Source organism: Telopea speciosissima, chromosome 3 (genome assembly GCF_018873765.1).
Source record: "Telopea speciosissima isolate NSW1024214 ecotype Mountain lineage chromosome 3, Tspe_v1, whole genome shotgun sequence".
Taxonomy (NCBI): Eukaryota; Viridiplantae; Streptophyta; class Magnoliopsida; order Proteales; family Proteaceae; genus Telopea; species Telopea speciosissima.
The window spans coordinates 33,162,722-33,189,678 of record NC_057918.1 but is presented as its reverse complement, the minus strand read 5'-3'; the positions used below and the strand labels follow the sequence as shown (position 1 = coordinate 33,189,678).

Below are 26,957 nucleotides of genomic sequence, written 5' to 3'. Positions count from 1 at the left end.
TTCAAGTTCTTGAAGGTTTATTTGGGAGCTGCATTCATCTGTCAAGCTGGATCCTACTGCAACTTTGTTTCTTCCCGTTTTGTTCAAGTTGGGCATTAGTGCCTCGTATACGCCAACTTGAGAGGGAGTGTTAGCATTATTATGGAGTTTTTTTCTTATTAGTTCAAGCTGGATCCTCCTCCTTTACTTATATGTATAATCCAGCTTGAGGGGGAGTGTTGGAATATGTAATCCAGAATACCGTGGGGGTATTCTGGTCTTTTTGGGGTACATTTATTCTTATGATATTAGGATTAAGTCGTTGCTCATATAGAGTCAGCTAGTTAGGGGTAATTATGTCTATTTCAGTCCCTTTGTAACTTTTCCCTCTATTATAAATAGAGGAGCTTACCTATCAATGAATCTAACACATTCTATTCTCTAATTCTCTCTTTCTAAGCCACGGTTCTGCTAACACAGACAATAGAAATTAATTACTTAATCTTGTATAGGACCTAAATCCATAATATTTGGGCTTATAGTAGGCGAGCCTTGGTGCAACAGTTGCAACCTGTTGGTTGCGGGTTCAAAACTTGGAAACAGCCTCTCCTGCGAAGCAGGGGGTAAGGCTGCAGTAGCGGGACCTCGTGCACCGGGATGCTCTATAGAATTGGCCCATTACAAAAATAAACCTAAAAATATAAAGCCCAAGACCCATACAACCCATTGGACACTCAAAACTAAGCCTACTAATCCATTCTTGGTCCAGTTTGATGGCTTGGTTTGCTGCTGCGCTTCTTGTTCTCTTGAACTACATCAGTAGACTTAAGACTTAAAGACTGGACATAAGTGACTTTACACTTGAAGAAGAAAGACGAAAGACATTACAATAATACCCCCTAAGAGAACCGACACACTTAGCACAACCATAGAACTGACACACTTAACACAGGCTACTGAAACCAGGGGAAAAAAGCCTTTTCCACCCTGTTTTATCAGAATAGTTTAGATCTGGGCCTGTGGAGCAGCTGATCTATCTCTGATTCCTTGACTGGAATCTAGGATTGGCTGCCTGCATCACTGTTCCACAAAATAAAGGTTTTCAGCTACTCATCTAAAGGCCTCAAGGTCTAACATGTCCAAGGTCATTTTTTAAATCTATAGTCAAACATGGGCAATGTATTAGAGTCTGACAAGAATTTTCCAGTTTAAATTCCCATGCGAACTATTTGTCCACTCTGAGGTCTACAAAAAGGCTAATCAATTTTCAGTAGAGATGAATGAAGAATTTGCTTTCAGCATTAGATTTGGTCCAGGTATCCAGTCTTCTTTCCTCATCTTCTATCATTGCAGAAACCCCGCCACCACCAACCCTTAAGTCCATTCATCTCTGTCAGCCATAGTTATCAAGGCGACACCATGGCGTCCAGGCTCCTTGGTCGCCTTGGACGCCTTGGGGGCCATGGAGGTGTCACCTTGAATTTTGACCATCTAAAACGCCATGGCTGCCTTCCCGCCTTGATAACTATGCTGTCAACCAGCTTAAAACCATTTAGAATCCCTTGATCTGAACCCCGATGAACACTCATACTCATATCAACATAGGTTTCTATTGTATCAATCTACCCTTGTTTGATTCCTGTTGAAGCATATACTCGGGGGGTGGGTGCAGGGCAGACGATTTCAAAGTGGGCTTTCCATTAATTAGATAGAGAAGATCGCCAAGATTCGTGATCCGCCTCCGAACTTATTCCAATTCCAACAGCTCGGACTCATATCGTGGGGATCGCCGGAATACTTCGTATCAACAGAGACTCATTATATCAATAATCAATATCGTATTGAATTGCTCATTCAATGAGCATTCTCAATATTATGCCTTGAAGAGGACTACCCTACCAATTCCATCACCCACCCATACCATCAATCAGTTCCTAGTTCCTACTGAAATAATAATAGAAATTGTGTGATTATTTCATTCTTCCATCTCACTCTAACCTTCTACAATCATATTACTCTTCATGCATACTCTAATCTTCCCTAAAACTACACCTAGAACCTCTTCTTGGGAATAAACTGGTTCAGAGCTGGCATCATATGGATCCAAATTCTCACAACCAGATACATGTCAATGACATGGATCCGTATCTAATCCAAGATCTTAATATACCTAGATACAGATCCAATCAAATCCGAAGTAAGTTCCAGGTCCTATCCAAATTTGAATATGGATTTCATCTTAAGATCCAAATCCATTTAAATGATAAAGGTTGGAGCAGATCTCAAACTCTATTTTATGCTCTTGCCTCTTCCATCATGTCCATAATTTATCAAAATCCATTCCCCTGAATTTGTCATCCCTTCTGACCTTGCATCACAAGGGAGAGGTTTGGATAATTATCTTATTCTTATGACAGAATTTTTGGTACAAGGACGTCATCCTTCCCAAATGTATGTTAGTGAGCTCAACAAGATTACTGCTGCAATCAGTTCAATCTTTTCTTCATTATCATAAAATAAAAAGGACTAAAATAATGTAGGAAGACCCTCCCCCCCCCCCCAAAAAAAAAAGGAATTTTAAGTCTCAATCCTGTCACAACAATCATACTACTGATGATTGATGATACCATGAAAGTATATTAGCATGACAAGCAAAACATTCATACAAGGTGTGTCTTACCCTCAAAGCTTCAATGCTCAAGGATTTGACACATGTCTCAAGGTATTTTTTTCCAGCCTCACCTCAACATGAGCCTCAGACCATGCCTCAGCATCTTTCATGACTGTTGTCACGTTGCCTATGATAAGAGCATGACAAAAGGTACAGAATTACCAAAATATGGATTACAAACACTTACTTGTTCTTCTAGTTCTCGCACATAGGAAGCTTTCTTTTCAATTCTGTTTCTCAGTCCAATCCGTTCTGTCTGCATTAATACATGACAGAAGATCACTGCATATTAGAGCAACAGCATCCACATAGACTTGCATCCATTACAAATGACTTATAAAAAAAAGTAGTGGTTAAGTCAAACCTTTAACTCTTCAATATCATTCATGCTGGTGCGAGGCAGACCTTTCCACTGTATTTCCTTTTTGTCCTTAGATATGATATCCATAGCCATGAGAACATTCAGGGCATCATATACCCTACGGCGTATATTTTTCTCATCATATTGTTGCTGTTAGCAAAAACAAATAGTATTACGGTAAACTTTATATATATATAAAGACAATGTGTGACATAAATAATAGTTTTCAGTTCTACTTTATAATGAGCTGTGAATAAAAAGGCTGTCAATTTTGCACCACCAAACTGGTGACACACCCAAAAGAGATGGTCATATGATGCAAACCTAGGAAACAATGGCACTCATATAGATGTATATGTGTGAAACAGATAGAAGATGCACAGCACCTGCTCTGAACATAATTAGTTACATACAGATATAATTCAGTTTTTTACTATGAAGAAGAACGGCATCATTAGTCCTTGTCCCTCCTTCCTAAGGTTCATCTCCCTGTGACAATTGACAGCAACAAGAAGGCAGAATTACAGAGCTCTTACCAACAATGCCCGTGTGCACCATTGTCCTGGGTGACCTCAATAGGAAAAAAAAAACTTTTCATGCTTTCCATAGACAGAAAGAAGCACAAGTCTCACACTGGATTCAGGCTCTCTAAAAGGTCCTGTCACTTTCCCGTCCCTATCTAGTAGAGATGGTCATATGATGCAAACCTAGGAAACAACGGCACTGATACAGATGTATATGTGTGAAACAGATAGAAGATGCACAGCACCTGCTCTGAACATAATTAGTTACGTACAGATATAATTCAGTTTTTTACTATGAAGAAGTCGTTGTCCCTCCTCCTTCCAAAGGTTCTCCCTTCCTCACCTCTTTCCCCCCCCCCTCTCTATCTCCCTGTGATGGTTGACAGCAACAAGAAGGCAGACCTAACTGTCCACAGAGCCACCATGAAGAGCCGTCCATTTCCCCCGACTAAAGGAAAATTATGCTCAGATCACAATGCATCAACGCCCTCAGTGGACAAAGATTAGGTCAGCTTAGCACCAGGCTAACAGACAAAGGGCTCAATCAGGGAGTGAGGAGGGTGAGTATCAGAAATGGAAATGGAAAATGCTGCTCATGGCTCATACCGTCCTTCAATTAGATACTATGGTGCTTCCCCCCACCCCCTATTTTTTTTTAAGGTAATTTCACCAATGTTTTGAGGAGTGTACTTCTATAACACATTTTGTACATTTTTTATAGATGCAAGTGCAACCACAATCAATAGATCATTGGGATAAGTTAAACAAGGGACAATCAATAGATCATTGGGATAACTTAAACAAGGGTTCAAGGTCAATGATCTACCAAGGATGCAATAGAACCCATTAAAATGGTCCCGGACCGGTTTACATGGGTAGTCAGATCAGGAACTCAGTATAAAGACCACCAACAAATTGGTCCAAAAGTCCAGAGTATCCAATCCTAGGTGAACAATGTCCTCAGCCTGAAACTAGACTGGGCAACAGACAGTAAGATTCAAATGGTTGTCTCAATTGAACTGCTCAAACTGGATGGCCAGACCAGCAGGACTGACCAGCACCTTTCTACAACAAGGTCTTAAAGCACTTGATCCAAGCTCTGCCATAAGGAGGGCAGGAGGGTAACAAATCCCATCTGCTAGACGGAGTACTAAAGCAATCCTGTTCTCCATCTTCTTTTGTTTTCATTGTTTCTCTCCTTTGACGGTCATTGTTGGATTCTGAGGTGCAAGAGGCTAGTTGGTTGTTCAAACTTCAAAGTGAGTAGTGGTGGCTGGCAATCAGAACTCGAGTGTTTTTTTTTTTTTTTGGAGTGTGGTGTGGGGGGGGGGGGACAATTTTCTTTCTTTTTTACCTTTTGCAAAAGCTTCAGCTCCACCTAATTAATCATATAAATGATAATTCTCTTATGCATTTGAGAGTTACTAATTAAGCCAAAACCCATATTTTAAAAATGGGTGGGCTTCTTTGACAGCTAGAGGAGGAAACTGTTACTAAATTACAGTAATATCTGCTAGGTCATAGTGGGCATTCAAACTAGTGAACATGTTGTGCACTCTCAACTCCATTCATGTATCTGTTGAGATATGAGTGTTCCCCAAATTTACTTGTCTTCAAGTTTCTGAATTGAAGGCTTGGGATGACCATCCAAGCTTGTGTTCTCTCAACAGTCTTCTTCCATCTTCTCTTCTCTCTTTTCTCATCTCTGAAGTTACTGGTTACAGGTCCTAGGTTTTCTGCATGGTATCAGAGCTAGGCAACCAGTGACTGATTCTCTCCAAGATTGCCGATTTGAGAGTCGTTTCAAGGTTCTCCGATATATGGAGAAACCCTAGTTCATAGAAAGAAAAGAAGAACTAGGGTTTCCTGCTCGTTTCATCCTTGTTTATTTATTTTTCTGGAAAATTTTCTGCAGTTATGTCGCTGGTTTTTCCTTCAATGAAGGTTGGAGATCAACAGCTGCTGCCTTCATGAAGACTAGTGCTGCCTGGTTTTGAGATTGAGTCTGCCTACTATTGGAGATCGAAGTTCTTCCATCTTGTTGAAGAGTCGAATCTGCTACTCTAGAGATCAGTTTCTATTTATTAATTAGGGATTGCAGCAGTTTGTTCTTTGGTTATAGATCGCGACTTCAAATCTATTCAGGTTTGTGAAGTTTTTCTGCAGGTTTATATCCTGCTTATTCTTGGAGATTGATCCAAGTTTTATATAAAGTTATTGCATCGATTCTGCCCAGATTTTTTGAATCAGTTCTGTCCAGCATCTGGGAGATTGTAGATCGGAGATTTTGTACACTAGTTCTTCTTTTTTTGAAGATCGATCAAGTCTCTTCTTCTTCTGGAAATCACAGATTTATTCTGTCCAAGTCTTGAAGATTGAAGCCTTTCTTTTATTCCAAATCAGATCTGTTTTTTCCCTACTTAAATCAGATCTGATCATTGGAGTTGGCTGTTCGATTCTGCTTTCGTTGAGGATGCAACCCTTTTTTCTCGATTTTCTGTTGATCGAGGGGCGGGAGTTCTGGACTTGCCCTATTTTCGCTCGGTATTTATTTTCTTATCGTGAGGAAGAAGAAATCTTCTTCACTGTTCTCATTTGCTGGTTGTTAAAGGTTTCAGATCTCTGCCGGATAGGTTGAAGTCAATGAGGGTATTGGGTTCCGTCTCGAATCTGGTCTATGCCGCCTCCTTCTTTCCCTGGTTTCTCGGTTGCAAGATTGAAGATGCAACCCTCTTTTTTTATCCTGGTAGTTTCGTGCTTTGCCTTTTAACTTCATATCTTATTTTTTATTCCTATATTACCCCTTCTTTCTCTCTTTATTCCACTTAGCCTATCATAGTTGTCACGGCGGTTAGGCTACCCAAGGCGGTGGAGAGGGCCAAAGTTTAAGGCGACACCAACTAGGCAAACAAGGCGTCCAAGGCACCCGCCTAGGCGACCAAGGCGCCCAAGTCGACCAAGGCTCCTGGACGCCTTGACAACTAAGCCTATATTTTACAGCCCTTCTTAGTTTGCCCCAAATAATAATTTGTAATCTTCATTATATCCCTTCTTCTTCTGCTTTATTACCAAATTGCCGCTCTCCCATGTACCTTTGATAGCAATTTTTACGGTATTATCTACCAAGTGCCCCTTGGGTTTCAATTTAATTGCAATTCTACCATTCCCCTTGCAATAATTCTAATTCCCTTCATATCCCATACCATTGGTATTTACCCATAACACCTTTGGAAATTTCTGGTAAATTATAATTTACCATTCCTTCTTTTTTTAATTACCCATAGCACCTTTAGAAAATTCTGGAAAATTACATTTTTTGCCATTATCCCTTACATCATCTCCATTACTTGTCCCCCTGTACTACTACACGTGAGAGGGAGATTATGTACAATTCCATTGCAGAACTTGAAGAAACTTGGAGACATTGCAGAACATTTGTGCAAAACATTGAAGACCAGGTTTTTTCCACCATTGCCATTGGGTATCTTTAGTTATTGGGTTGTATTTACCGTGAGGGGGAGATTGAAGTATTGAAGATATTTTGGGATCTTATTTGGTTGCCTATTTGAGGATTGGATTTACAGTTGGGTTGATTCAGGTTTTTTCAATGTTTGTTGCCCTATTTGTTTATCTTCAAGATTTTATGTCACTGTTAAGATCCGAGATTCATCATTGGACAGCTATTGAATATCGATGAAAGCTGCCTTTTTTGGAAGATTGTGTCTGCCTTTTTTTCTGCCTTTATCAAGATCGGTGCTTCTCTCTATTTGAAGAAACGATTCTTCTCAGGCTTTGCAAAACAAATCTGTCCCGGTTTGCTGATCAAGTCTGTCCGAGTTTTGAAGGTCAATTATCTCCAGTTCTTGAAGATTTAACTGTCCAGGATTATTTGGGAGCGTCATCCATTCGCCCATGTGTCAAATCCAAGTACTACATTACAAGTGGGTACTTACTGCCAGACACTGCTGCGATAGTTTGGAAAGCTGCTTCGTCCTATTTCGTTCAAGTTGGGCATGTGTGCTTTCTATGCGCCAACTTGAGGGGGAGTGTTGGAATGATTGGAGTGTGTGCTTTATGGTGGTTGATTGGAGTTCTCTCTGTGCTCACTGGAGTCTACGACTACTATTCAAGATTTGTGTAGCATTTATTTTTTCTATTCTTATTGATCCAAGCTGGAGCTTTCTTTTGATATATGTATACTCCAGCTTGAGGGGGAGTGTTGAGATATGAATGTTCCCCAAGTTTACTTGTCTTTCAAGTTTCTGAATAGTATAAATAGAAGTCTTGGGATGGAGTTCTAACCATCCAAGCTTGTGTTCTCTCAACAGTCGTCTTCCATCTTCTCTTCTCTCTTTTCTCATCTCTAAAGTTACCGGTTACAGGTCCTAGGTTTTCTACAGTATCAACCTCCTAAGACTTCACCACATGTTAAACTAACAGCTCAAGAACAACAACAACAGAAGATTGTGAATTTGGCACATGATCAAACTGCTACAAAACCTTTCTTATTTGTTTAATCCAAACCGAGGATTGATAGAAATCAAAGCAAACCTAGTCCATGTTATTCCTTTGGAGGAAGTGCAGATTTTCCTGTATAGATGGGAATGGTGGGCAGGTGGGTAAAAGTGGATCCAGGTTTAGCAGCTTAAATTATATATAAGTAAATTCTTTTAAAGAGGTAAGTATATCTCATTGAAGAACAAAAAGAGAAGAGCAACCCGTACACTCAGGTCCCATAAAATTAGCTTCGCCCACACGGGCCCTCAACAAAATAGAAAGATTCTACTTCCTTTACCCAAGAAAAGCCCCCTAACATATGAAACTGAATATAAGTAAGTATTAAAAATAAAAAGCTAAATCGTTTTATTGTAAAGAAAACAGAGAACAATCGAAAAATTAGGCAAGTCTGAATGGATCAATTTCTTTAGAAAGTGCTTTGGATCAATATTTAATTATTGCCTATTGGCACTAATATTGGTAATGTAATCAAACATTTCATGCAAACCTCATAATAATAGCTAATCAATGGTCCAATTAAAAGCTTATACATAAATGTCACCATCAAAAAAGGGATAAGGCTTATGTCTTCCATACCATCAGTACTTTTAATGTACAATGTAAAGAAAGCAGAAGGTTCTCATGGGCAGTTACGTTATGTTACCTGGTCTGGAGATGCAAGACTACTGCTAGGATCAGAAAATTCAGCCACAAGTTCGTCTGCCACCTGGACACACTCTTACCACTTAGGTTAATGTACCAGCTGAGAGAAAACACTAATTATGGATGTGTGTGGAAATTGGAAGCTGGTAAGCAAACAAGAACAAGAATGTAAACAAGAACACCCCAAAATGACATCTGACTCTAGATATCAGGTCCAAGAAAATCAAATTTGTTAGAATGAAATACTGAAAAAATTCAGCATAATAAACATATCATACTCCAGCAATGACTGAAGTGATAAAATTGTAGAACAGCTGAACAGGATTCCAAAAACCATCCCCAGGTAGTAAGGACTAGGGAGATGACTTAGTGACTTGAGATGCTTCTGCAACTGGCATAACTTAGAGACTCTTGTCTGAAACAATCAAATGAAACAGTAGAACCATTGCAACAAAATTCTTTCAAGTGTTAGGAAACTTCCTCTTCTTGCAGTGCAAGCAGGGTAGTGGTTAGTTGCCGTGGTGGCGGATCAAGTAAAGACATATCTGTGCTATCAAAACTGAACTTCACCAATCTTATTAATGTTCTGAGTGACTAATTCAAATATTAGGGTTTAAATTGGAAATATAAACCAGGCTTGCAGAGACAGAAGCATAAGGGAGATTCTATATTGATATGACGCAGAACTTCAAATAGAAGTGAACCTTGGCGGATGTCCAACAAACATCCATTCCTTGGATGCCCAGGTAAGGAAATTACCTCAAGACAATTTAGTTAAACTACGTGTCACTTGGGAGTAAGAAGCTATGTGGAATTTGGATATCCTATTAACTTATACAGCAATGGAGTTGGTTTTGTTTAAGTCTGGTCAGAACCTTCCCCTCTATTTGATGCCATATAGCATAAAACACCCTGGAGTATTACAATAAGATTGCCAAAGCAGAGGAGCTCAGGTTTAAAACAGGGATACTTCTTCACAAGGATGTCCATATTCAACTTGCAGTAGTGCCAAAATGCAATTTACCACTCAAGTTAGATCCATTATGTGTGTTTGAAGCTGAGAATGAAGACCCTCCTTAGAAAATCTTCCTCAGAAAATCTCACTCGGATCGATTCCATCATTTTACTTTATAACTATCTTTTGAAGGCCAAAGTTGATCCATTTAATTGGTGCTGTATTTGGGTGTTCCCAGGCGCCGTGAGACTACTATCTTTTTATTTGAGAGCACGGGAGTACGTTTGATTGAATGTACTGGTCAGTCAGGAGATCTCTTATCCTTTCTTCTATCCTTTTCGAATTTACTGGGTAAACCAATGCCTAAGGCCTATTTGCAGTTGCAAGTTATCCAGGGAACGTTATGCCAACTGCCTTCCAAACAGGGTGTCAGGTTGAGGCAGGACTTCTATATTGACATATTAATTTGAAGCAACAGTTGAATCTAGTTTTATGTCAGAGCTCCTTCCTTAACCCCCCCCCCCCAACCCACAAAAAAAAAAAAAAAAAAAGTGGGAACCACTCATCCAGCTGCTAAACTAGTGTTAGCAAAACAGAAAAATAGGAAATGCCTTGAATGATCAATGTGATCACTAAGCCCCTTTATTTATATCTTTCAATGAGGGAGGCAGAATTACAAGAAAGTCCCTACATAGCCAACCATACTAGCTATGGGAAAAAAAACAGAAAAAAAATACCCAAAATACCCTTGTTGGGTAACAAACTCAACACTTCCCCTCATGTTAGTGCATAGATATTGTACATGCCCAACTTGACTAAACTAAGATGAAACAACTTTCCACTTAGCCCTTTGTTGAAGACATCAGCAAGTTGATCACCGGACTTCACAAAAGGTATACAAATCTGCCCACTCTCTGACTTCTCCTTAATGAAGTGTCTGTCAATCTCCACATGCTTGGTATGGTCATGTTGCACTGGATTGTGGGCAATGCTGATTGTTGCTTTGTTGTCACAGTACAACATCATTGAAAGATGAACAGAACCACTAATATCTTGGAGTAAACTCTGAAGCTACAATAGTTCACATATGCCCTGGGCCATAGCATGAAACTCAGCTTCAACACTGGATCTTGCCACCACATTTTGTTTTTTACTACGCCACGTAACAAGATTACCTCCTACAAATGTACAGTAACCTGAAGTGGATTTCCTGTCAGGGTTTTCGCCCCAGTCAGCATCAATAGAAGCTTCAACATGAAGATGATCATGTGGAGATAGGAGAATCCCTTTTCCTGGAGCTGACTTCAAGTAATGTAGAATACGAAGGACAGCAGCCATATGTGTGGAGTAGGGATCATGCATGAACTGACTGACCAGGCTTACTACAAATGCAATAACTGGTCTAGTGTGGGAGAGATAAATCAATTTTCCCACTATTCTTTGATATCGACCCTTATAATCCGGATCACCATCCTTCTCTTGTAGACGAATGTTAGCCTCCAAAGGAGTGTCACAAGGATAACAACCTAACAAACCAATCTCTGATAGTAGGTCTAGAACATACTTCCTTTGGGAGAGAAAAATGCCTTTGGGAGAACGGGCAACCTCAATCCCTAGGAAGTACCTTAGCTGTCCTAGATCTTTTATTTCAAATTCTCGTCCCAAGAAATTCTTCAAATGAGAAACTTCAGCTGCATCATTCCCAGTAATAACTATGTCATCAACATAGACTATAAGGAGAGTGATCTTATCTCCACTTCGCTTGATGAACAAGGTGTGATCAGCATTGCTCTGTTTGTATCCTACAGAGATCATTGCTTTATGGAACCTGCCAAACCAAGCCCGAGGAGATTGTTTCAGCCCATCTAATGCCTGCTTCAGCATGCAAACCTTTCCATGAGTCCTATCAGAAGAAAAACCTGGAGGAATCTCCATATAAACTTCCTCTTCCAGCTCCCCATGGAGAAATGCATTTTTGACATCCAACTGCTGCAAATCCCAGCCTAGATTAACAGTATAAGATAGCACAACCCAGACAGTATTCAACTTTGCAACTGGGGCAAATGTCTCCTGATTGTCAATCCCATAAGTCTGGGTAAAGCCCTTGGCCACAAGTCTGGCCTTGTATCTATGTACTCTCCCATCCATCTTCTGCTTGATAACAAATACCCACTGCAGCCGACTGGTTTCTTGCCCGGAGGAAGAACCACTAGCTCCCAAGTCTCATTTTTGGATAAAGCATTCATCTCTTCCATCATGGCTGCTTTCAACTTTGGATCTGCAATCGCCTCCTGCCATTTTTGAGGAATAGAAACAGAAGAAAGAGAGGACACAAATGCACGATAGGAAGAAGACAATGAATCATAGGAAACAACATTGGAGATGGGATGTTGTGTACAAGACCTAACGCCTTTACGAACAGCAATAGGTAAGTCAAGAGAAGGATCCTTACCAGGTAATGAAGCTAAGTCTGGATCAGGATCAGGATCTGACGATTGGAGAAGAGGTACAATAGTGGTAGTCTCAACCTGCTCTTTGTGCTTCCGGGTATAGACTTTATCAACAGGAATCTTACTCACAGGTCTACGCTCCCCCTGAATAGGAATCAAACTAGGGACTGAAGTTGGAGGCTCTGGAGAAGAAGAAGGCTCCCCCTGAAGCAGACACATCTTCAAAACTTGGATCATGCTCCCCCTGAAGAGGTAGCTGAGAATAATACGCCAGGGATTCATGGAAGACAATATCCATAGTAACCAAAGTACGTTGTACACCAAGTGAACGAGTGATAACACTTGTATCCTTTCTGGGTGGCTGAGTAACCCAAAAAGATACACCGAATGCTCTTAGGATCCAGCTTGCCATGAGGATGATGGTTGCGAGCATAACAAATACAACCAAAAATTTTGGGGGGCACCACAAAAGAGAAAGAACCCTGGAGAAGGTCAATAGGTGCACGGTCATCAAGTACTCGGGTAGGCATTCTGTTGATGGGTAGGCATCGGTGAGGATAGCATCACTCCAATATTGGGGAGGAACTTGCCGTGCAAACATAATGGCTCGAGCCACTTCAAGAAGATGCCGATTTTTTCTCTTAGCCACGCCATTCTGGGCGGGAGTATCGACACAGCTGGTCTAATGTATGATTCCATTTTCAGCCAAATAATTTTGGAACTGTCCCTCCATGTATTCTCTGCTATTATCACTCAGAATTTTTAATGTGGCACTGAACTGGGTCTAAACCATACGATGAAAGTGCGGAAAACAACGAAAAACCTCACTTTTATGCTGCATCATGTACACCCAAGTAGTCCTAGTAAAGCAGCCAATAAATGAAACAAACCATCCATGGCCAGAAATTGAAACACGACGGACAGGGCCCCACACATCAATATGAACTAAAGCAAATGGAGAAACACTTCTTTTAATTAATGGAGAATAACTTGAACGAGCCTGCTTGGCCAAAACACAGGCCTCACATAATAACTCATCCGGTTTACAATCCTTGACTAGATGAGGAAACAAAAAAGCTAAAGTTCTAAGGGGAGGGTGACCAAGCCGACAATGCCATAAATGGAGATCTGAAGAAGTGGCTGAATGTAACTGATGAACCGGAGGTGAAGCGGACAAAAGAGAAGTCGGACCCGTGTCGAGTAAGTAGAAACCACCATGTACCTTACCACCCCCAATCGTGTTGCCTTTCACCAGATCCTGTATGACAATGAGAGGGAAAGAAGGTTATTTGGCAGTTTAAATCTTTGGTTAAACTACTAATACAAAGAAGATTAGTAGAAAAAGCAACATGTAAAACAGAATTTAATGTAAGGGTAGGAGAGCAACGAATGGAACCCTTTCCATGAATAGGAGAATGGGAACCATTAGCCACTCAAACAGTATTTTTTCTAGAAGTAGGAGAATAATGGTGAAACGCATGGGAAGAACCAACCATGTGGTCAGTAGCACCGGAGTCTATTATCCAAGGACTGGAGACAGCCAATGCACAATGACTACCAACCGGAATACTTGAGGCAAAGTAAGAACCAGATGGGGTAGCAGGTGCAAATGCCGTAGTAGGTGCAACGGAAGATGTCTGAAGCATGCGACGAAAAGCTAGTAGTTCATCCTGAGTAAGACCAGTATCAGTGGAAGGAGCTGCAGCAGCAGCAGTAGCAAATTCAGTAAAATTAGCCTTCGGTTTAGGCTTCCCCCGGCCTCGATTTCGCCTCAAAACCAGCAGGCTTCCCATGTAATTTCCAGCATTGGGCCTTAGTGTGATAAAGTTTGTGGTAGTGTTCACACTTGATGGGCTCTTTGGAGGCAGCATTTGTTAGAGTTGTTAATAGATATGTAACAGGGGTAGTTTGGGAACTAGACTCTAGACTAGTTGCCTTATTATGTATTTTATCTTGTTTGTCTTTTTTACCTTATACCTCGCTAGGGAGGTGGATGTAATAACTCCATTAGTTCTATTCAAGTAATATAGAGTGTGGAGATGTCTCTCCAACACACAAGATTCACAATCGAAATATCCCTCTCTATTCTCTTCTTGCTCTCCTTCTCATCTTCTTCTTCTTCTTCAACCTCTCCTCCTCTCACTTACATCTCTAACCTAAAATCCAACTTCGTATCAGAGCTTTAGGTTTGAGAGTCGTATCAGCCCTCTTTCCCTATTCTTTTCCTCTCCTTGAAATCCTAAGACACAAGGAACTTCAAGGAAGAGGCATCTATGTGAACAACTTGCTGTAGATAGATGAAATAGATTCTTTGCAACCTGTTTAAGTGTTTGAAGATGATCCTTGAGCTGTATTGAAGCCTCATTGAAGTGTTTGAAGCCAACCAAGCTTCACCTAGGTTTTCCGCCAGCTCAAAGTTGCAGCTCATGTCTTTTCTCCTCTCAGCATGGGTTTGGAGCTTGGAATACCTCATTAGGATCGCACAAGGATGCTCTTTATGCCCCATCTGTGTCTCCTTGCTGAAGGGTTCTCTTGCTAGAGCATAGCTCATTTTCGTGGGGTCCCTGTTTCTGCTCAGGTATAAACCGTGACTGCTGTTTCCTTTTTTTCTTGCATTTGGAGTACCATGGACTCCTCCCTTGGTTGAGAAGTGTTTATGGATACCTTGTTTAAGGTCTTAGAACTTGTTTGAGTGGGTGTTTTCTCCTTGGAAGGTGTTGGGTGAAGTTCTGTCCAGATTTTACCTCTTTTTTTTCCTGCTGGAATTTATTTCTTGAGATTGGAATCTTTATTTGGGTTGAGTGTGTACTCCCCACTTTGTTTGGAGCTTCTTGTGCATGGTTAAGTGCCTCCTTTATCCCCATAATATGGCTGAATCTGATGCCTCTAGGCTTGGCACTGCTGAATCACAACCTACTCTGGCAGCCTCACAGTTTGTCTTTGAGAACTCACACCCACAGATCTCCATTTTGAAATTAGACAACACCAATTATTTGGATTGGTCCCACTCAATGAAGCTTTCCCTTAGGAGCAAAGGGAAACTTGGGTATATTACAGGTACCATTACTGCTCCAGCTCTTGGTTCCCCTACTTATGAGAAATGGGAGACCGAAAATTCCACAGTCATGACATGGCTCATCTTCTCCATAAAGCCCGAGATTGGGAGAAGATTTATGAGAAAGGAAACTGCCAAGGCTATTTGGGACAGTGTTTCCCAGACATTTGACAGGGTGGGTGACTCCGCCAAAGTTTATCAACTTCACCAAAAACTTAATGCAATGAAGCAGGGTGACAAGACTATTTCTGAGTACTATAATGCCTATATTAGTCTTTTGGAGGAGTATGATCATTACATGGATCTCCAATTGACCAACCTAGCGGATGAAGCAAAGGTGTATCATGCTCTTGAAAAGGAGCGTGTCTTCACTCTTCTTGGTGGCCTGAACCATGAGTATGAACCCATCAGGCTCTAGATTTTGGGCCGGTCTCCTCTTCCATCTCTTGATGAGGTTTGCAGCTATTTACAAGGTGAGAAGACTCGGCGTGTTGCTATGGCACCTGCTCCAGTATCATCCCTTGAGAGATCAGCTCTCAATTCTTCCTCTTTCCGGGACACCTGTGGTGGTGGTAGAGGCTAGGTGCCTAATTATGGGGAGGACAAAGCAGTGGAGACAGGTGGTGCTAGTGGAGGTGGCAGAGACAGGTTTACATGTGATCATTGTGGGAGATCTGGGCACACCAAGGATAGATGTTGGACTCTTCATGGCCGTCCTCCTGGTACACGAGGTGGGGCTCGTGGTGGCCGTCGAGGGGGAGCTCGAGGTGCCCACTGTGTTATGACTGAGACAGATGCTACACAGGATGACTCTACTTTGGCCGATGCATTGTTCCATAGGGTCATGTCACAGTTGAGCACATCTCCTACACCCACAGTGGCTAGCTCTTCTTCATCCTCCGCTTTGCAGGTTTCCACCTCAGCTTCTACTGCAGCCCAGTCTTGGGTCATTGACTCTGGTGCCACTGACTACATGACTGGTACGTCCCATTATTATGATTCCTATACCATTTGCTCCGGTAAGGATAAGGTTCGGGTGGCCGATGGCTCCCTTTCCTCCATCTCTGGTAAAGGCAGTATCCCAGTTACCTCATCTATTTCTCTTACATCTGTCCTTCATGTTCCTAACCTTACCCTTAATCTTCTCTCTGTGAGTCATTTGACAAAATCTTTAAACTGTTATGTCACTTTTTTGCCTCCTCATTCTCTTTCAGGATTTGGTGACGAAAAGGATTATTGGTAGTGGACGTGAGGAGCAAGGCCTTTACCTTTTTTAGCCTTTTTTGCCCACAGCTCAGTCCTATGTGTGTGGACGTAATGATAGTAGTTTTGTGGAGTCTGTTATGTTATGGCATCGTCATCTTGGCCGTCCATCTTTTGTTGTAATGAGGAAACAATTGCCTCACTTAATTTTCTTATGTTGCTTCTTCTCATGTTTTTCAGTGTGAACCATGTAAGTTTGCCAAACATTGTCGTTCCTCTTATCCATATCATGGTAATAGAACTGATGCTCCTTTTCATATTGTGCATACTGATGTTTGGGGACCTTCCCCTACTACCTCTTTATTTGGCTATCGTTACTTTGTGTCCTTTGTTGATGATTTTTCTCATGCTACTTGGACTGTTCTTATGAAACATAAAAGTGATGTTTGTGATGCATTTAAAACCTTTTATCAGATGATTCTTACTCAGTTTGACACTCGGATCAAAATTGTTCGATCTGATAAAGGGGGGGAATACATGTTTGGTGGCCTCCAAACCTTCTTTACTGACAATGGCATTCTCCATCAGCTAGCGTGTGTTGACACACCCCAACAAAATGGGGTTGCTGAGAGGAAGAATCGCCATTTATTGGAGGTCACCCGTAGTCTCTTGTTTGGCACGCATGTCCCCAAGACTTTTTGGTCTGCTGCTCTCCTCACTACCTCTTTTCTCATCAATCGCATGCCTACCAAACTTCTTGCTTTCAAATCTCCCTTGGACATCTTATCTCCCAAGGCTTCTGCTTTCTCTCTTCCTCCTAAAGTCTTTGGGTGCTTTTGTTATGTGCATGTATACAAATCTGCACGTACTAAACTTTATCCCAAAGCCCTCAAGTGTCTCTTCCTTGGGTACTCTTCTACTACCAAGGGTTACAAGTGTTATCATCCTTCTTCTTGTCGGTGTCTTATTTCCAAGGATGTCACCTTCCTTGAATCTGTTCCTTTCTTTGCCCCCTCTCAGCATCCTCTTCAGGGGGAGAATTGTGGAAGTGAACAGGCTGCTGATTTCCTTCATTCTCTACCCATCTCTCCCTTTACACTTGACATTGGAAAGCACAGGGCTGTGGATGTGAATGTGAATACAGATTTAGTTGTTGACAGTGGTACTGATAAGGAGAAGGATTACCATATTACCTACAAGAGAGGTGAAGGCTTGCATAATGAAGGAAAGAAGACTTACCAAGAGTCCTCTTTGGATCCAGATCCACATCCTGAGATCCAACCTTCTCAGTCAGGTGACATCCCTTCTCCTCCATGTGATTTAGACCTTCCTATTGCTGTTAGAAAGGGGAAAAGAGCTTGTACTAATCCAGTAATCCTATAACTCAGTTTGTTTCCTATGATGCTCTTTCTCCTACAAGTATTGCCTTTATTACTGCTCTTTCTACAGCTTGTATTCCCAGGAATGTTAATGATGCTATGTCTGACCCAAAGTGGAGACAAGCTATGTCTGAGGAGATGATGGCTCTTGAGAAGAATGATACTTGGCAATTGGTGGATCTTCCTATGGGACGTGTCCCAGTTGGATGCAGATGGGTCTATACAATCAAGTACAAATCTGATGGTACTGTGGAGAGATACAAGGCAAGGTTGGTTGCCAAGGGGTACAGTCAAGTCTATGGGATTGACTATCAGGAGACATTCGCTCCTGTGGCTAAGCATAACCCTATAAGAGTTCTTTTATCACTGGCTGCCAATAAAGATTGGCCATTATATCAGTTAAATGTTAAGAATGCCTTTCTCCATGGTGACTTGGAAGAGGAAGTGTACATGCAACCCCCACCAGGCTTCAAAATGCCTTCAGCTGAAGGGAAAGTGTGTCTCCTTAAGAATGCACTATATGGTCTCAAACAGTCACCAATGGTATGGTTTGAACGCTTCCGACAGACTATTCTGAAGAAGGATATTCCCAAAGCCAAGCTGATCACACACTCTTTACCAAGCGGGGCAATGGTACCACCACTGCTCTCATTGTCTATGTGGATGATATTGTGGTCACAGGAGATGATATAACTGAGATTGGTACAACAGTTTGAGATCAAAGATCTGGGCCCCTTGAAGTATTTCTTAAGAATTGAAGTATCAAGGACTAAGAAAGGAATCAACATATGTCAACGGAAGTTTGTTCTTGATTTGTTGACAGAGACAGGGATGTTGGGTTGCAAACCAGCAAATTTTCCTATTGAGCAAAATCACAAACTAGGGGAAGATTGTGGTCCTTCTCTGATTGATGCGGGAAAGTACCAAAGGCTTGTTGGGAAGCTTATCTATCTCGCTATAACACGCCCAGATATCTCATATGCAATGGGAGTGGTGAGCCAATTCATGCATGCTCCCAAAAATGGCCACTTGGATGCCATATATCGCATTCTTAGGTATTTGAAGTCTTCCCCAGGGAAAGGACTGTTGTATGCCAGACACAATCATTTGAGAGTGGAAGGTTTCACTGATGCAGATTGGGCTGGCTCTATTACAGACAGGAGATCTACCTCTGGCTATTGTACCTTTGTGGAAGGTAATTTGGTTACATGGAGGAGCAAAAAACAGCACGTTGTAGCCAGATCCAGTGCAGAGGCAGAATTTAGAGTTATGACTCATGGAGTGTGTGAACTCATATGGTTGAAAAGACTTATTCAGGAACTGGGATTTGACACTGAAGGCCCTATGCGACTCTATTGTGACAACAAGGCTGCCATCAATATTGCCCACAACCCTGTTCAGCATGACAGAACTAAGCATATTGAGGTTGATAGACACTTCATCAAAGAGAAGATAGACACTGGCTGCATTTGTACTCCTTTTGTGAAGACTGGTGATCAACTGGCAGACATTCTCACCAAGGCCCTTGCCTCTCCTCAGTTTAGTTCTCTTCTAAGCAAGCTGGGAATGCATGATATATATTCTCCAACTTGAGGGGGAGTGTTAGAGTTGTTAGTAGATATGTAACAGGGGTAGTTTGGGAACTAGACTCTAGACTAGTTGCCTTATTATGTATTTTATCTTGTTTATCTTTTTTTACCTTATACCTCCCTAGGGAGGTGGATGTAATAACTCCATTAGTTCTATTCAAGTAATATAGAGTGTGGAGATGTCTCTCCAACACACAAGATTCACAACCGAAATATCCCTCTCTATTCTCTTCTTGCTCTCCTTCTCATCTTCTTCTTCTTCAACCTCTCCTCCTTCTCTCACTTACATCTCTAACCTAAAATCCAACTACATTACCACCATCAGTGATGGTAAGAGTAGTAGGGCTGGAAGCAGCCTGTAAAGTAGAGTGATCAACAGTGTGGGAATGCAACATGGCAGCCCGACGAGTCTCCTCTGTATGAACCAAAGCTAAGGACTGCTCTAGTGTAGGAAAGGGAGACCGGCCAAGAACTTGCACTCGAATAGGATCAAATTCGACATTCAGGCCTGCTAAGAAGTCATACACACGTATTTTGTCGACGTGTTTGCGATAGGTAGCAATATCAGCAGCAGAAGAAGGATGAAAATCAGAGTAATGGTTCAATTGCTGCCATAAACTTTTGGGCAGCATAGTACTGAGATACAGACAGCTCCTTTTGAGTGGTGCCATGAACTTTCTTGCGAATCTCGTACACCTGAGCATCATTCCCAACCTTCCCGCAAGTCTCCTTGGCAGCACTCCAGATCTAATGGGCTGTCTCAAGGAGTAAGTAGTTGCTGGAGAGATCCGGCTGCATAGAGAGAAGCAAATAGGACATAACCATTGCATCTTGAGACATCCACTTGTCTTGTTGAGGGGCAGTCTCTGCGGGCATGGTGTTACTCCCAAGAATATGGCCAGTAAGCCCTCAGCCAGCAATGGTCAGATAGGTAGACCGAGACCACATGAGGTAGTTAGTGCCATAGAGCTTAATAGGAGCAGCAATGGATAGAAAATCTGTCTGTGGCTTTCCATCATTCCCAGAAGTTGCAGAAGAAGTGTCGGAGCCTGTCATACTTGCAACCAACTAAACACTTGCAGAGGTAATGAAAGATGCAGCCAGCAAAGAGGAACAAATCTGGAATCAATAGGAAACTCCAGAGACTGAAATCGATCCAAATAGGGAAGGAAACTTGATGGGGCCAAAAAACTCAGAACCTGAGGCTGAAAGCAAGGTCGAGTGGACTCCTTGAAGGTAGAAAACTGTTCTGAAAATAACAGCAGAAGCAAGCAGCCCTAACCCAGAAATCGATATGTCAGGATTTTTATAGAAAAACTTGAAAGGGAAAAATCGATTGGGGTTAGGGGTCTTCAAAGAAAGGCAATAGAGATGGAGAGATGCTGCTGATGGTTGCAGATGAAGCTCCAACAAAGGGAAGATCAACCCAGAAAAGTAGTAGAGGCTGAATCTTCAAAAACTTGGAGAACTCCAATATCGCAAGGAAGAGGGCAGCATCTATCGGGTAAAAGTAGGGTTTATGACATGAAAAAGGAGGTAGGTTTGAGGGCAGCAACTAGATCATAAGATCACCTCATTAGTCCTGCCCTAAGGTGAAGGAGAAGAACCAAGAAGAAAAGGAGAGAAGAGATCGAAGGAAAGAGAAAGAAAGGGAAAAAAAGATGGAAGGGAGATGGGTTTTGGAAACTTAGATCAGAGTAGGGTTTAGCTCTGAACCATGTTAGCAAAACAGAAAAATAGGAAATGGCTTGAATGATCAATGTGATCACTAAGCCCCTTTATTTATATCTTTCAATGAGGGAGGCAGAATTACAAGAAAGTCCCTATATAGCCGACTATACTAGCTATGGAAAAAAAAAAAACCAGAGAAAATACTTAAAATACCCTTATCGGGTTACATAACTCAACAACTAGAATATACGTAAGTTGGAGTCCCAAGTGTAAATTTAGGAAGGAGTTGAAATGTTTGCGCTTTAGTAAGTAAAGTAGTTTATAAGCTTTCTAAATTATTTCTATTTTCAGCATTGAGAATTCAACATGTAATAAGGAATTAAAAATTGGGCAGTTACTAAATCCCAAACAATTGTAGCCCATATATAGCACCCCCACCCCCGGGGTGGACCAACAGGTTATGATGTATTGAGATGCCCTTCAAGTTTCCAGTGCGTAGTTGCTTGCCCTGAACTTGGTAGATTGCCATCCCCTTTCACACTTGAACCTAGACAGCAGTATTCTCTCTCCTACTTCACCCAGGAGCTATTTGATAATTGATTTCAATCTTGTGGGCCCATCTTGCTGTGGTAACCTCTTATTCTATAACAATTGTTAAGACCAATATTAGTGATGGACCATATGCCAGAAAGAGAAGCATCATGTGGTTGGTAGGAGAATGTGAGCCCTGGCTGCAAAGATGGACAAAGGCAGGATCTGGAGGCAAATGTACACGCCCTTACCCCCTGCTTCGCAGGAGAGGCTGTTTCCAAGTTTTGGCAGTAAAGAAATAATGGAGCTGGAAACATGATAGATAGCATAGATTACCAAACCTCAAGCAAGCTATAAGAGAAGCAGAACTTTCCATCAAGACCTATCTTAAAAATAAAAAAAGGTCACAGATTGTAATAATAATAATAATAATACTGTATGGAAAGTCTTGCAGCATATACATACAACTGAACAACTTGTAGGACCACTTAGATCGATGACAGCTTTATTTAGCAACTCCAAAGCTAACTACGGCATAATACGAGACAGCTAATAACCATTATAAGGACACAGTTAAGACTCCCTTTAGTCTTCCCCAAGTAACCTAATTTTTTTTTTTTTAAAACCCGAATAATACCTAGGACCTGGGCCAGCCCCTAAAGCTTTGTTAAAATCAATCAATAAATCAAAGAATATAAGGGGGGGTATGTGAGTCGTTATCATCTACGGTTCCCTGACCGGTGCGGTTCCCTAGTTCCTCTCACAAGAGGGGGGTGGGACCCACCCGGAGCACCTGACCGAACAGTCTTCCCAGGTGGGGTCCACCCCCCTCTTGTGAGAGGAACTAGGGACCGCACCGGTCAGGAACCATACATGAAAAAAATTCGGGACATACCACCTTACCCCAAACCCAGGAGTACATCCACTCTCGCCATACTCAAAACTGCCACTTTCAATCCCACAGAAATGTCAAAAACACAGAAAAACTACTTCCTAAGAACAGGCAGGCCAGCCTTGTCCTCTCAAAGAATACCAAGGAAGTTACCCCTAGACAGCCTGCCCTGGTGGAATGTAATCGAAGACCCAGAATCACAAGCAAGGTTAGCCAACCAATCTGCCGCTCTGTTGCTTTCACGATAAGCAAAGGACACCGAAGCCCTAGTAGAAGAGACTAAGGTCAAAACCTCCCGGAACCAGTACCAACCCTTCCAAAGATTGCACCTCTGATGGTTAACCATTCAAACGGTGGCAGCAGAGTCCGAGTTAACCACCACATCAAGGCAACCTAGAACTTAGCACAGCTGCAAACCGTCCCTCAAGGCTCTTAGTTCAGCAATCGAGTTTGTGCAAACACCATAAAAGTTAGCAAATGCCGCCAGAACCACACCATTCGAATTCCAAATGACCCCACCACCTCCACCAATTCCTGGATTTCCCCTACACGCCCCATCCACGTTAAGCTTTAGAGAAGCGAAAGGTGGACACCAGTAAACTGGAATAGGGCATCGCAACTTGGGGATTTGAGACACAAACCCAAAACACTGAAGTACCAAGGCGGGTAACGGTGCTTCTTTCACCCAGCCTTTAATGCGCTCAACAATTGAACCAGCAGTGCGCCTGTTGTCCCCATGTCTTCTATTGTTCCTCTCCTTCCAGAGCTCCCAAAATACCAAGTAACCTAATTTACTAGATAAAAAAGCAAAGAAAACCAATCACAACTCAAATTCCTAACAGTAAAGGAATGCTCAAAATTTAGTTTACCCAAGAAATTAAATACCCAACTATTAAGTAATTTGCTCAATAATAGGAATCCATGTGAGACCGCACCGGCATACATATAAGGCATGGATTGCCTAGACTAGTCTCCATGGAAACCTATTAGAAGCACACAGAATCACAACAATTGGCCCATTCTGTGGTTCAAAAGGAAACAAACTTTGAAGCCCCTAAAGAATTTTGTTTGCAGGAGAATGTTGTAGGCCCACAAAACATGCCAGACAGCAGCTTTTTTCAGGTTATCTTTTCATTGCTTCTGTGCATCCATCATTTTATTTTCAAATAACAACTTTATTCATTAGAAGAATGGCTTCCAAAGAACAAATAATACATCTACACTACTAAGGATCATAAAAGCAACACACTACACCAAACCATGAACTTGACCACACCAAATATGCCAAAGACACTGCCATATTAAATCCAATACATTTGTCCTCCTTGACATGGCTCTTATAGAGGTCATCCCTAGCAGCATCCTCTGTAACCAATAACTCAGCTATAGTATTGGTAGATCTAAGATACCACCAGAATGAAATGTTACTAGGCATACATAAAGACCTCACCCTCCTTATCAAATAACAGTTCCTCCACAGGCTACGATCCTGTGAAGACCATAGTTCAAGATCTCGCGATATATCGGTATCTCGGGCTGTGGTCAAGATATCTGAAATATCCGAAATTTCGCCGAAATATGGTGTTTTTTCTGCCATATTTTGGCAGTCCATCTCGGTGGGTTTTTGGCCATATTAAGGCCTAATACTTCATGTACACCCTTATTTAAGTTAAATAAACACATTTAAACCTTCATATTGCAAAAAAGTGAACTCAAAGTGGTGTTTTGGGTTTGCACCCTTGATTGACAGTATACGGTCGGATCCTGATGTATAAATAGTTAAATACATATTGTATAAGTACTCAAAGACATAATAACAAATTGAAACAAAGTAATGAATCAAAAATCAAGTCAAATGTGGCCTTTAGTTTAAACTTTTAACTCAAAAATTCATTAGTGCACAAAGTCATTAATTCAATACTCAATAGTCAATACACAAAGTCACAAGTTCACAACGCACAAGTCACAAGACTCACAACTCATAACTCATAAAACTGATAACTGTCATGAAACAAATCCTAATAATAATTGCTATGCCTTCTTAGATCGATCCCATTCATGATCCGCTGGAGTCGAGATCCATTGTCCTCTATCTGAAGGACATACGTGGACCACGGTATAGTTTCGGAGAAGAAACGAGTGCAGTCATCCACAATTGCCATGTAAATGGAGTCATCAACATATCGAAGGTAACCTATCCTAGGATATTGGTGACCAATCTGTGACTGTGAAGAAGAACCATAACTACCCACTGATCCAGTATGATGTGATGTCGGTGCTGGCAGCATGTATGACTGGTGAGTTGTGTAGCTAGGGCATGAAAAGATGTCGTCCACAAAAGATGATCCAGTACATACCTGAGGCTGGTACTGGGACTGGGAGTCATAGTCCCTAACGAACTGCCCATATCCATATCCATATCCACCTTGAGGTTGTGATGCACTATAATCCGATGACGATGGAGTGGTATATGCGTCAAAAGATGGGGTACGCCAATGCCCACTCGATCCTCCCTCCCTATCACCCATACTCAATCCGCCAATAGAGCTAGATAACTCATCAATATCCATATAATCAACAGCCTGTGTCTACCGACCCCTATGCTTCCTGGTGTATGATAAGGGGGTACGTGAGGATGCGGGTACGGGTGCGGCCTCACGTGTACCGTGGTCCATATCTTGTGTGGCATGATCAAATTGTGTTTCTCCGGTGAATCGGACTAGCTCTACAGGCGCCGTCTGCTAGTCTACCACATAATGCTCTCGCATTCCATCAAATGCTTCACCACCACCACCACCATCATCAGCACCACTGCCGTCATCATTACCATCACCATCACTTCCATCAGCTCCAGTCTGAGTCTGAATCTGATTCCTACCAGTACCACCTGAAGACCTGGACCAGTCATCATCCTCTTCAGCATTGCCACCTGTGGGTTGGAATGGCATGGGTGATGTGTTAGAACCGCAGGGGTACTTTAGACCCTTTTTTCTTATGTTTTTATGTTTCTATTATGTGGGCTTTAGTCCCACATTGCTTAGTTGTACTTTTATTCTCTATTCTCAGTGATATAAATAAAGAGCTTGGGATGATCATTATTCATCCAAGCCTTACTCTAATTCTAAGTCTGTTAACATGGCATCAGAGAAGGTTTTGAATTAGGGTCCTCTACCTTCTATTTTCAGCTCTTTCTTTCTCTTCTCTCTCTCTCTCTCTCTCTCTCTCTCTCTCTCTCTCTGTTGATCTCCTCTTCTCTTCTCTCTTTTCTTCTTTTGTTTTCTATTCTTTAATAGAGCAGTACTGATGAGGTGATCCATAGATCCAGCTGCTGTCCTTTCTCACCTCATTCCATGATTACATAAGTTTCCATATCAACAACACCTTGGCTGCGATATTTAAAGCTTCCCATAATTGATTGATTCCAACTCACCTGTAAGGATTCAATCTCTCTTATTGAAGATCAAAAACTGCAGCAAGTTCTTTTGTTGATTTTTTTTATCTAAGATCTGCCTTGAAGACCCCCTAGATCGATTTCTCCAAAAACAAGGTTTTTTTCAAAACCCTGACAAATATCGATCTAGAGGCTGCTGTCCTCTGTTGGGGCTGATATTTGGAGGGGTTCTTTGTCTCTTCTAGACATACACTCGAGCCAAGTTTCAGCTCAATCCAATGCTGTTTTTGCAGGTTTCTTTCCCTACATCGATCTCAAAAAAATCAAGGTTTTTTTCAAAACCCTGAAAAAATTGATCTCAGTGTTTTGAAGCTCTGTTGGTGCTGGTTTTTTTAAGGTTGGTTCTACTACAGGGACTATTACTTGTGAGCATTCTCACAAGCCTTACCACACCAAAGAGAAGTGCTGGAAACTTCACGGGAAGCCAGCTGACTTTGAGGCTAAACGGGCTGCCAAGAAAAAGACAAAAAATAAGGCAAACCACTCTGAATCTGTTCCTACAGCCCCGGCTACTGACACTGGCCTATCCCATGATGATCTACAGGCTTTCCTATGACTGCTAAGGTCTTCCGTTGCTGTTGCCTCTACTACATCAGTTCCTGCCACCTCTTCTGCTCCTTCAGGTTCACACTTTGCCCGGTCAGGTATTCCATTTGGTGGTCATTATGCTTCTGTAGCTTCTCATCCTTGGATTATAGATTCTAGGGCTACGGATCACATGACCGGTTCCTCTAGCCTGTTCCATCGGTATTCTCCCACTTCTGGGAAAGACAAGGTCAAAGTAGCTGATGGTTCCCTTTCCTCCATATCTGGAAAAGGAATCATCAACTACACTTCCTCCCTTACTTTGTCTTCAGTTTTGCATATTCCTAATTTTACTACTAACCTTCTTTCTATTAGTAGTCTTACTCGTGATCTTAACTGTAAAGTGACTTTTTTTCCTTCCCATTGTGTGTTTCAGGATCTGGCCTCTGGGAAGACGATTGGATTGGGTAAAGTGCATGGTGGCTTGTACCTACTTGGTGATGGTCGTCTCACTCCACCACCGTTACCATCTCCACATCAGAGCTCCTTAGTCTCTTCTGA

General features: G+C 41.7%; 1 protein-coding gene across 2 annotated transcripts in view; it reads right to left on the bottom strand.

Moving 5' to 3' along the window:
- LOC122656564 (transcription factor-like protein DPB) overlaps positions 1-26,957 on the bottom strand; it is a 60,617-nt gene that overhangs the window by 19,480 nt on the left and 14,180 nt on the right. For both annotated transcript variants that reach the window (XM_043851144.1, XM_043851143.1), the window contains 3 exons: positions 8,697-8,759; positions 3,015-3,161; positions 2,838-2,906 (listed from right to left, as the gene is read on the bottom strand). In XM_043851144.1, the coding sequence (XP_043707079.1) occupies positions 2,838-2,906; positions 3,015-3,161; positions 8,697-8,759 (279 nt within the window). The remainder of the gene's footprint in view (positions 1-2,837; positions 2,907-3,014; positions 3,162-8,696; positions 8,760-26,957) is intronic.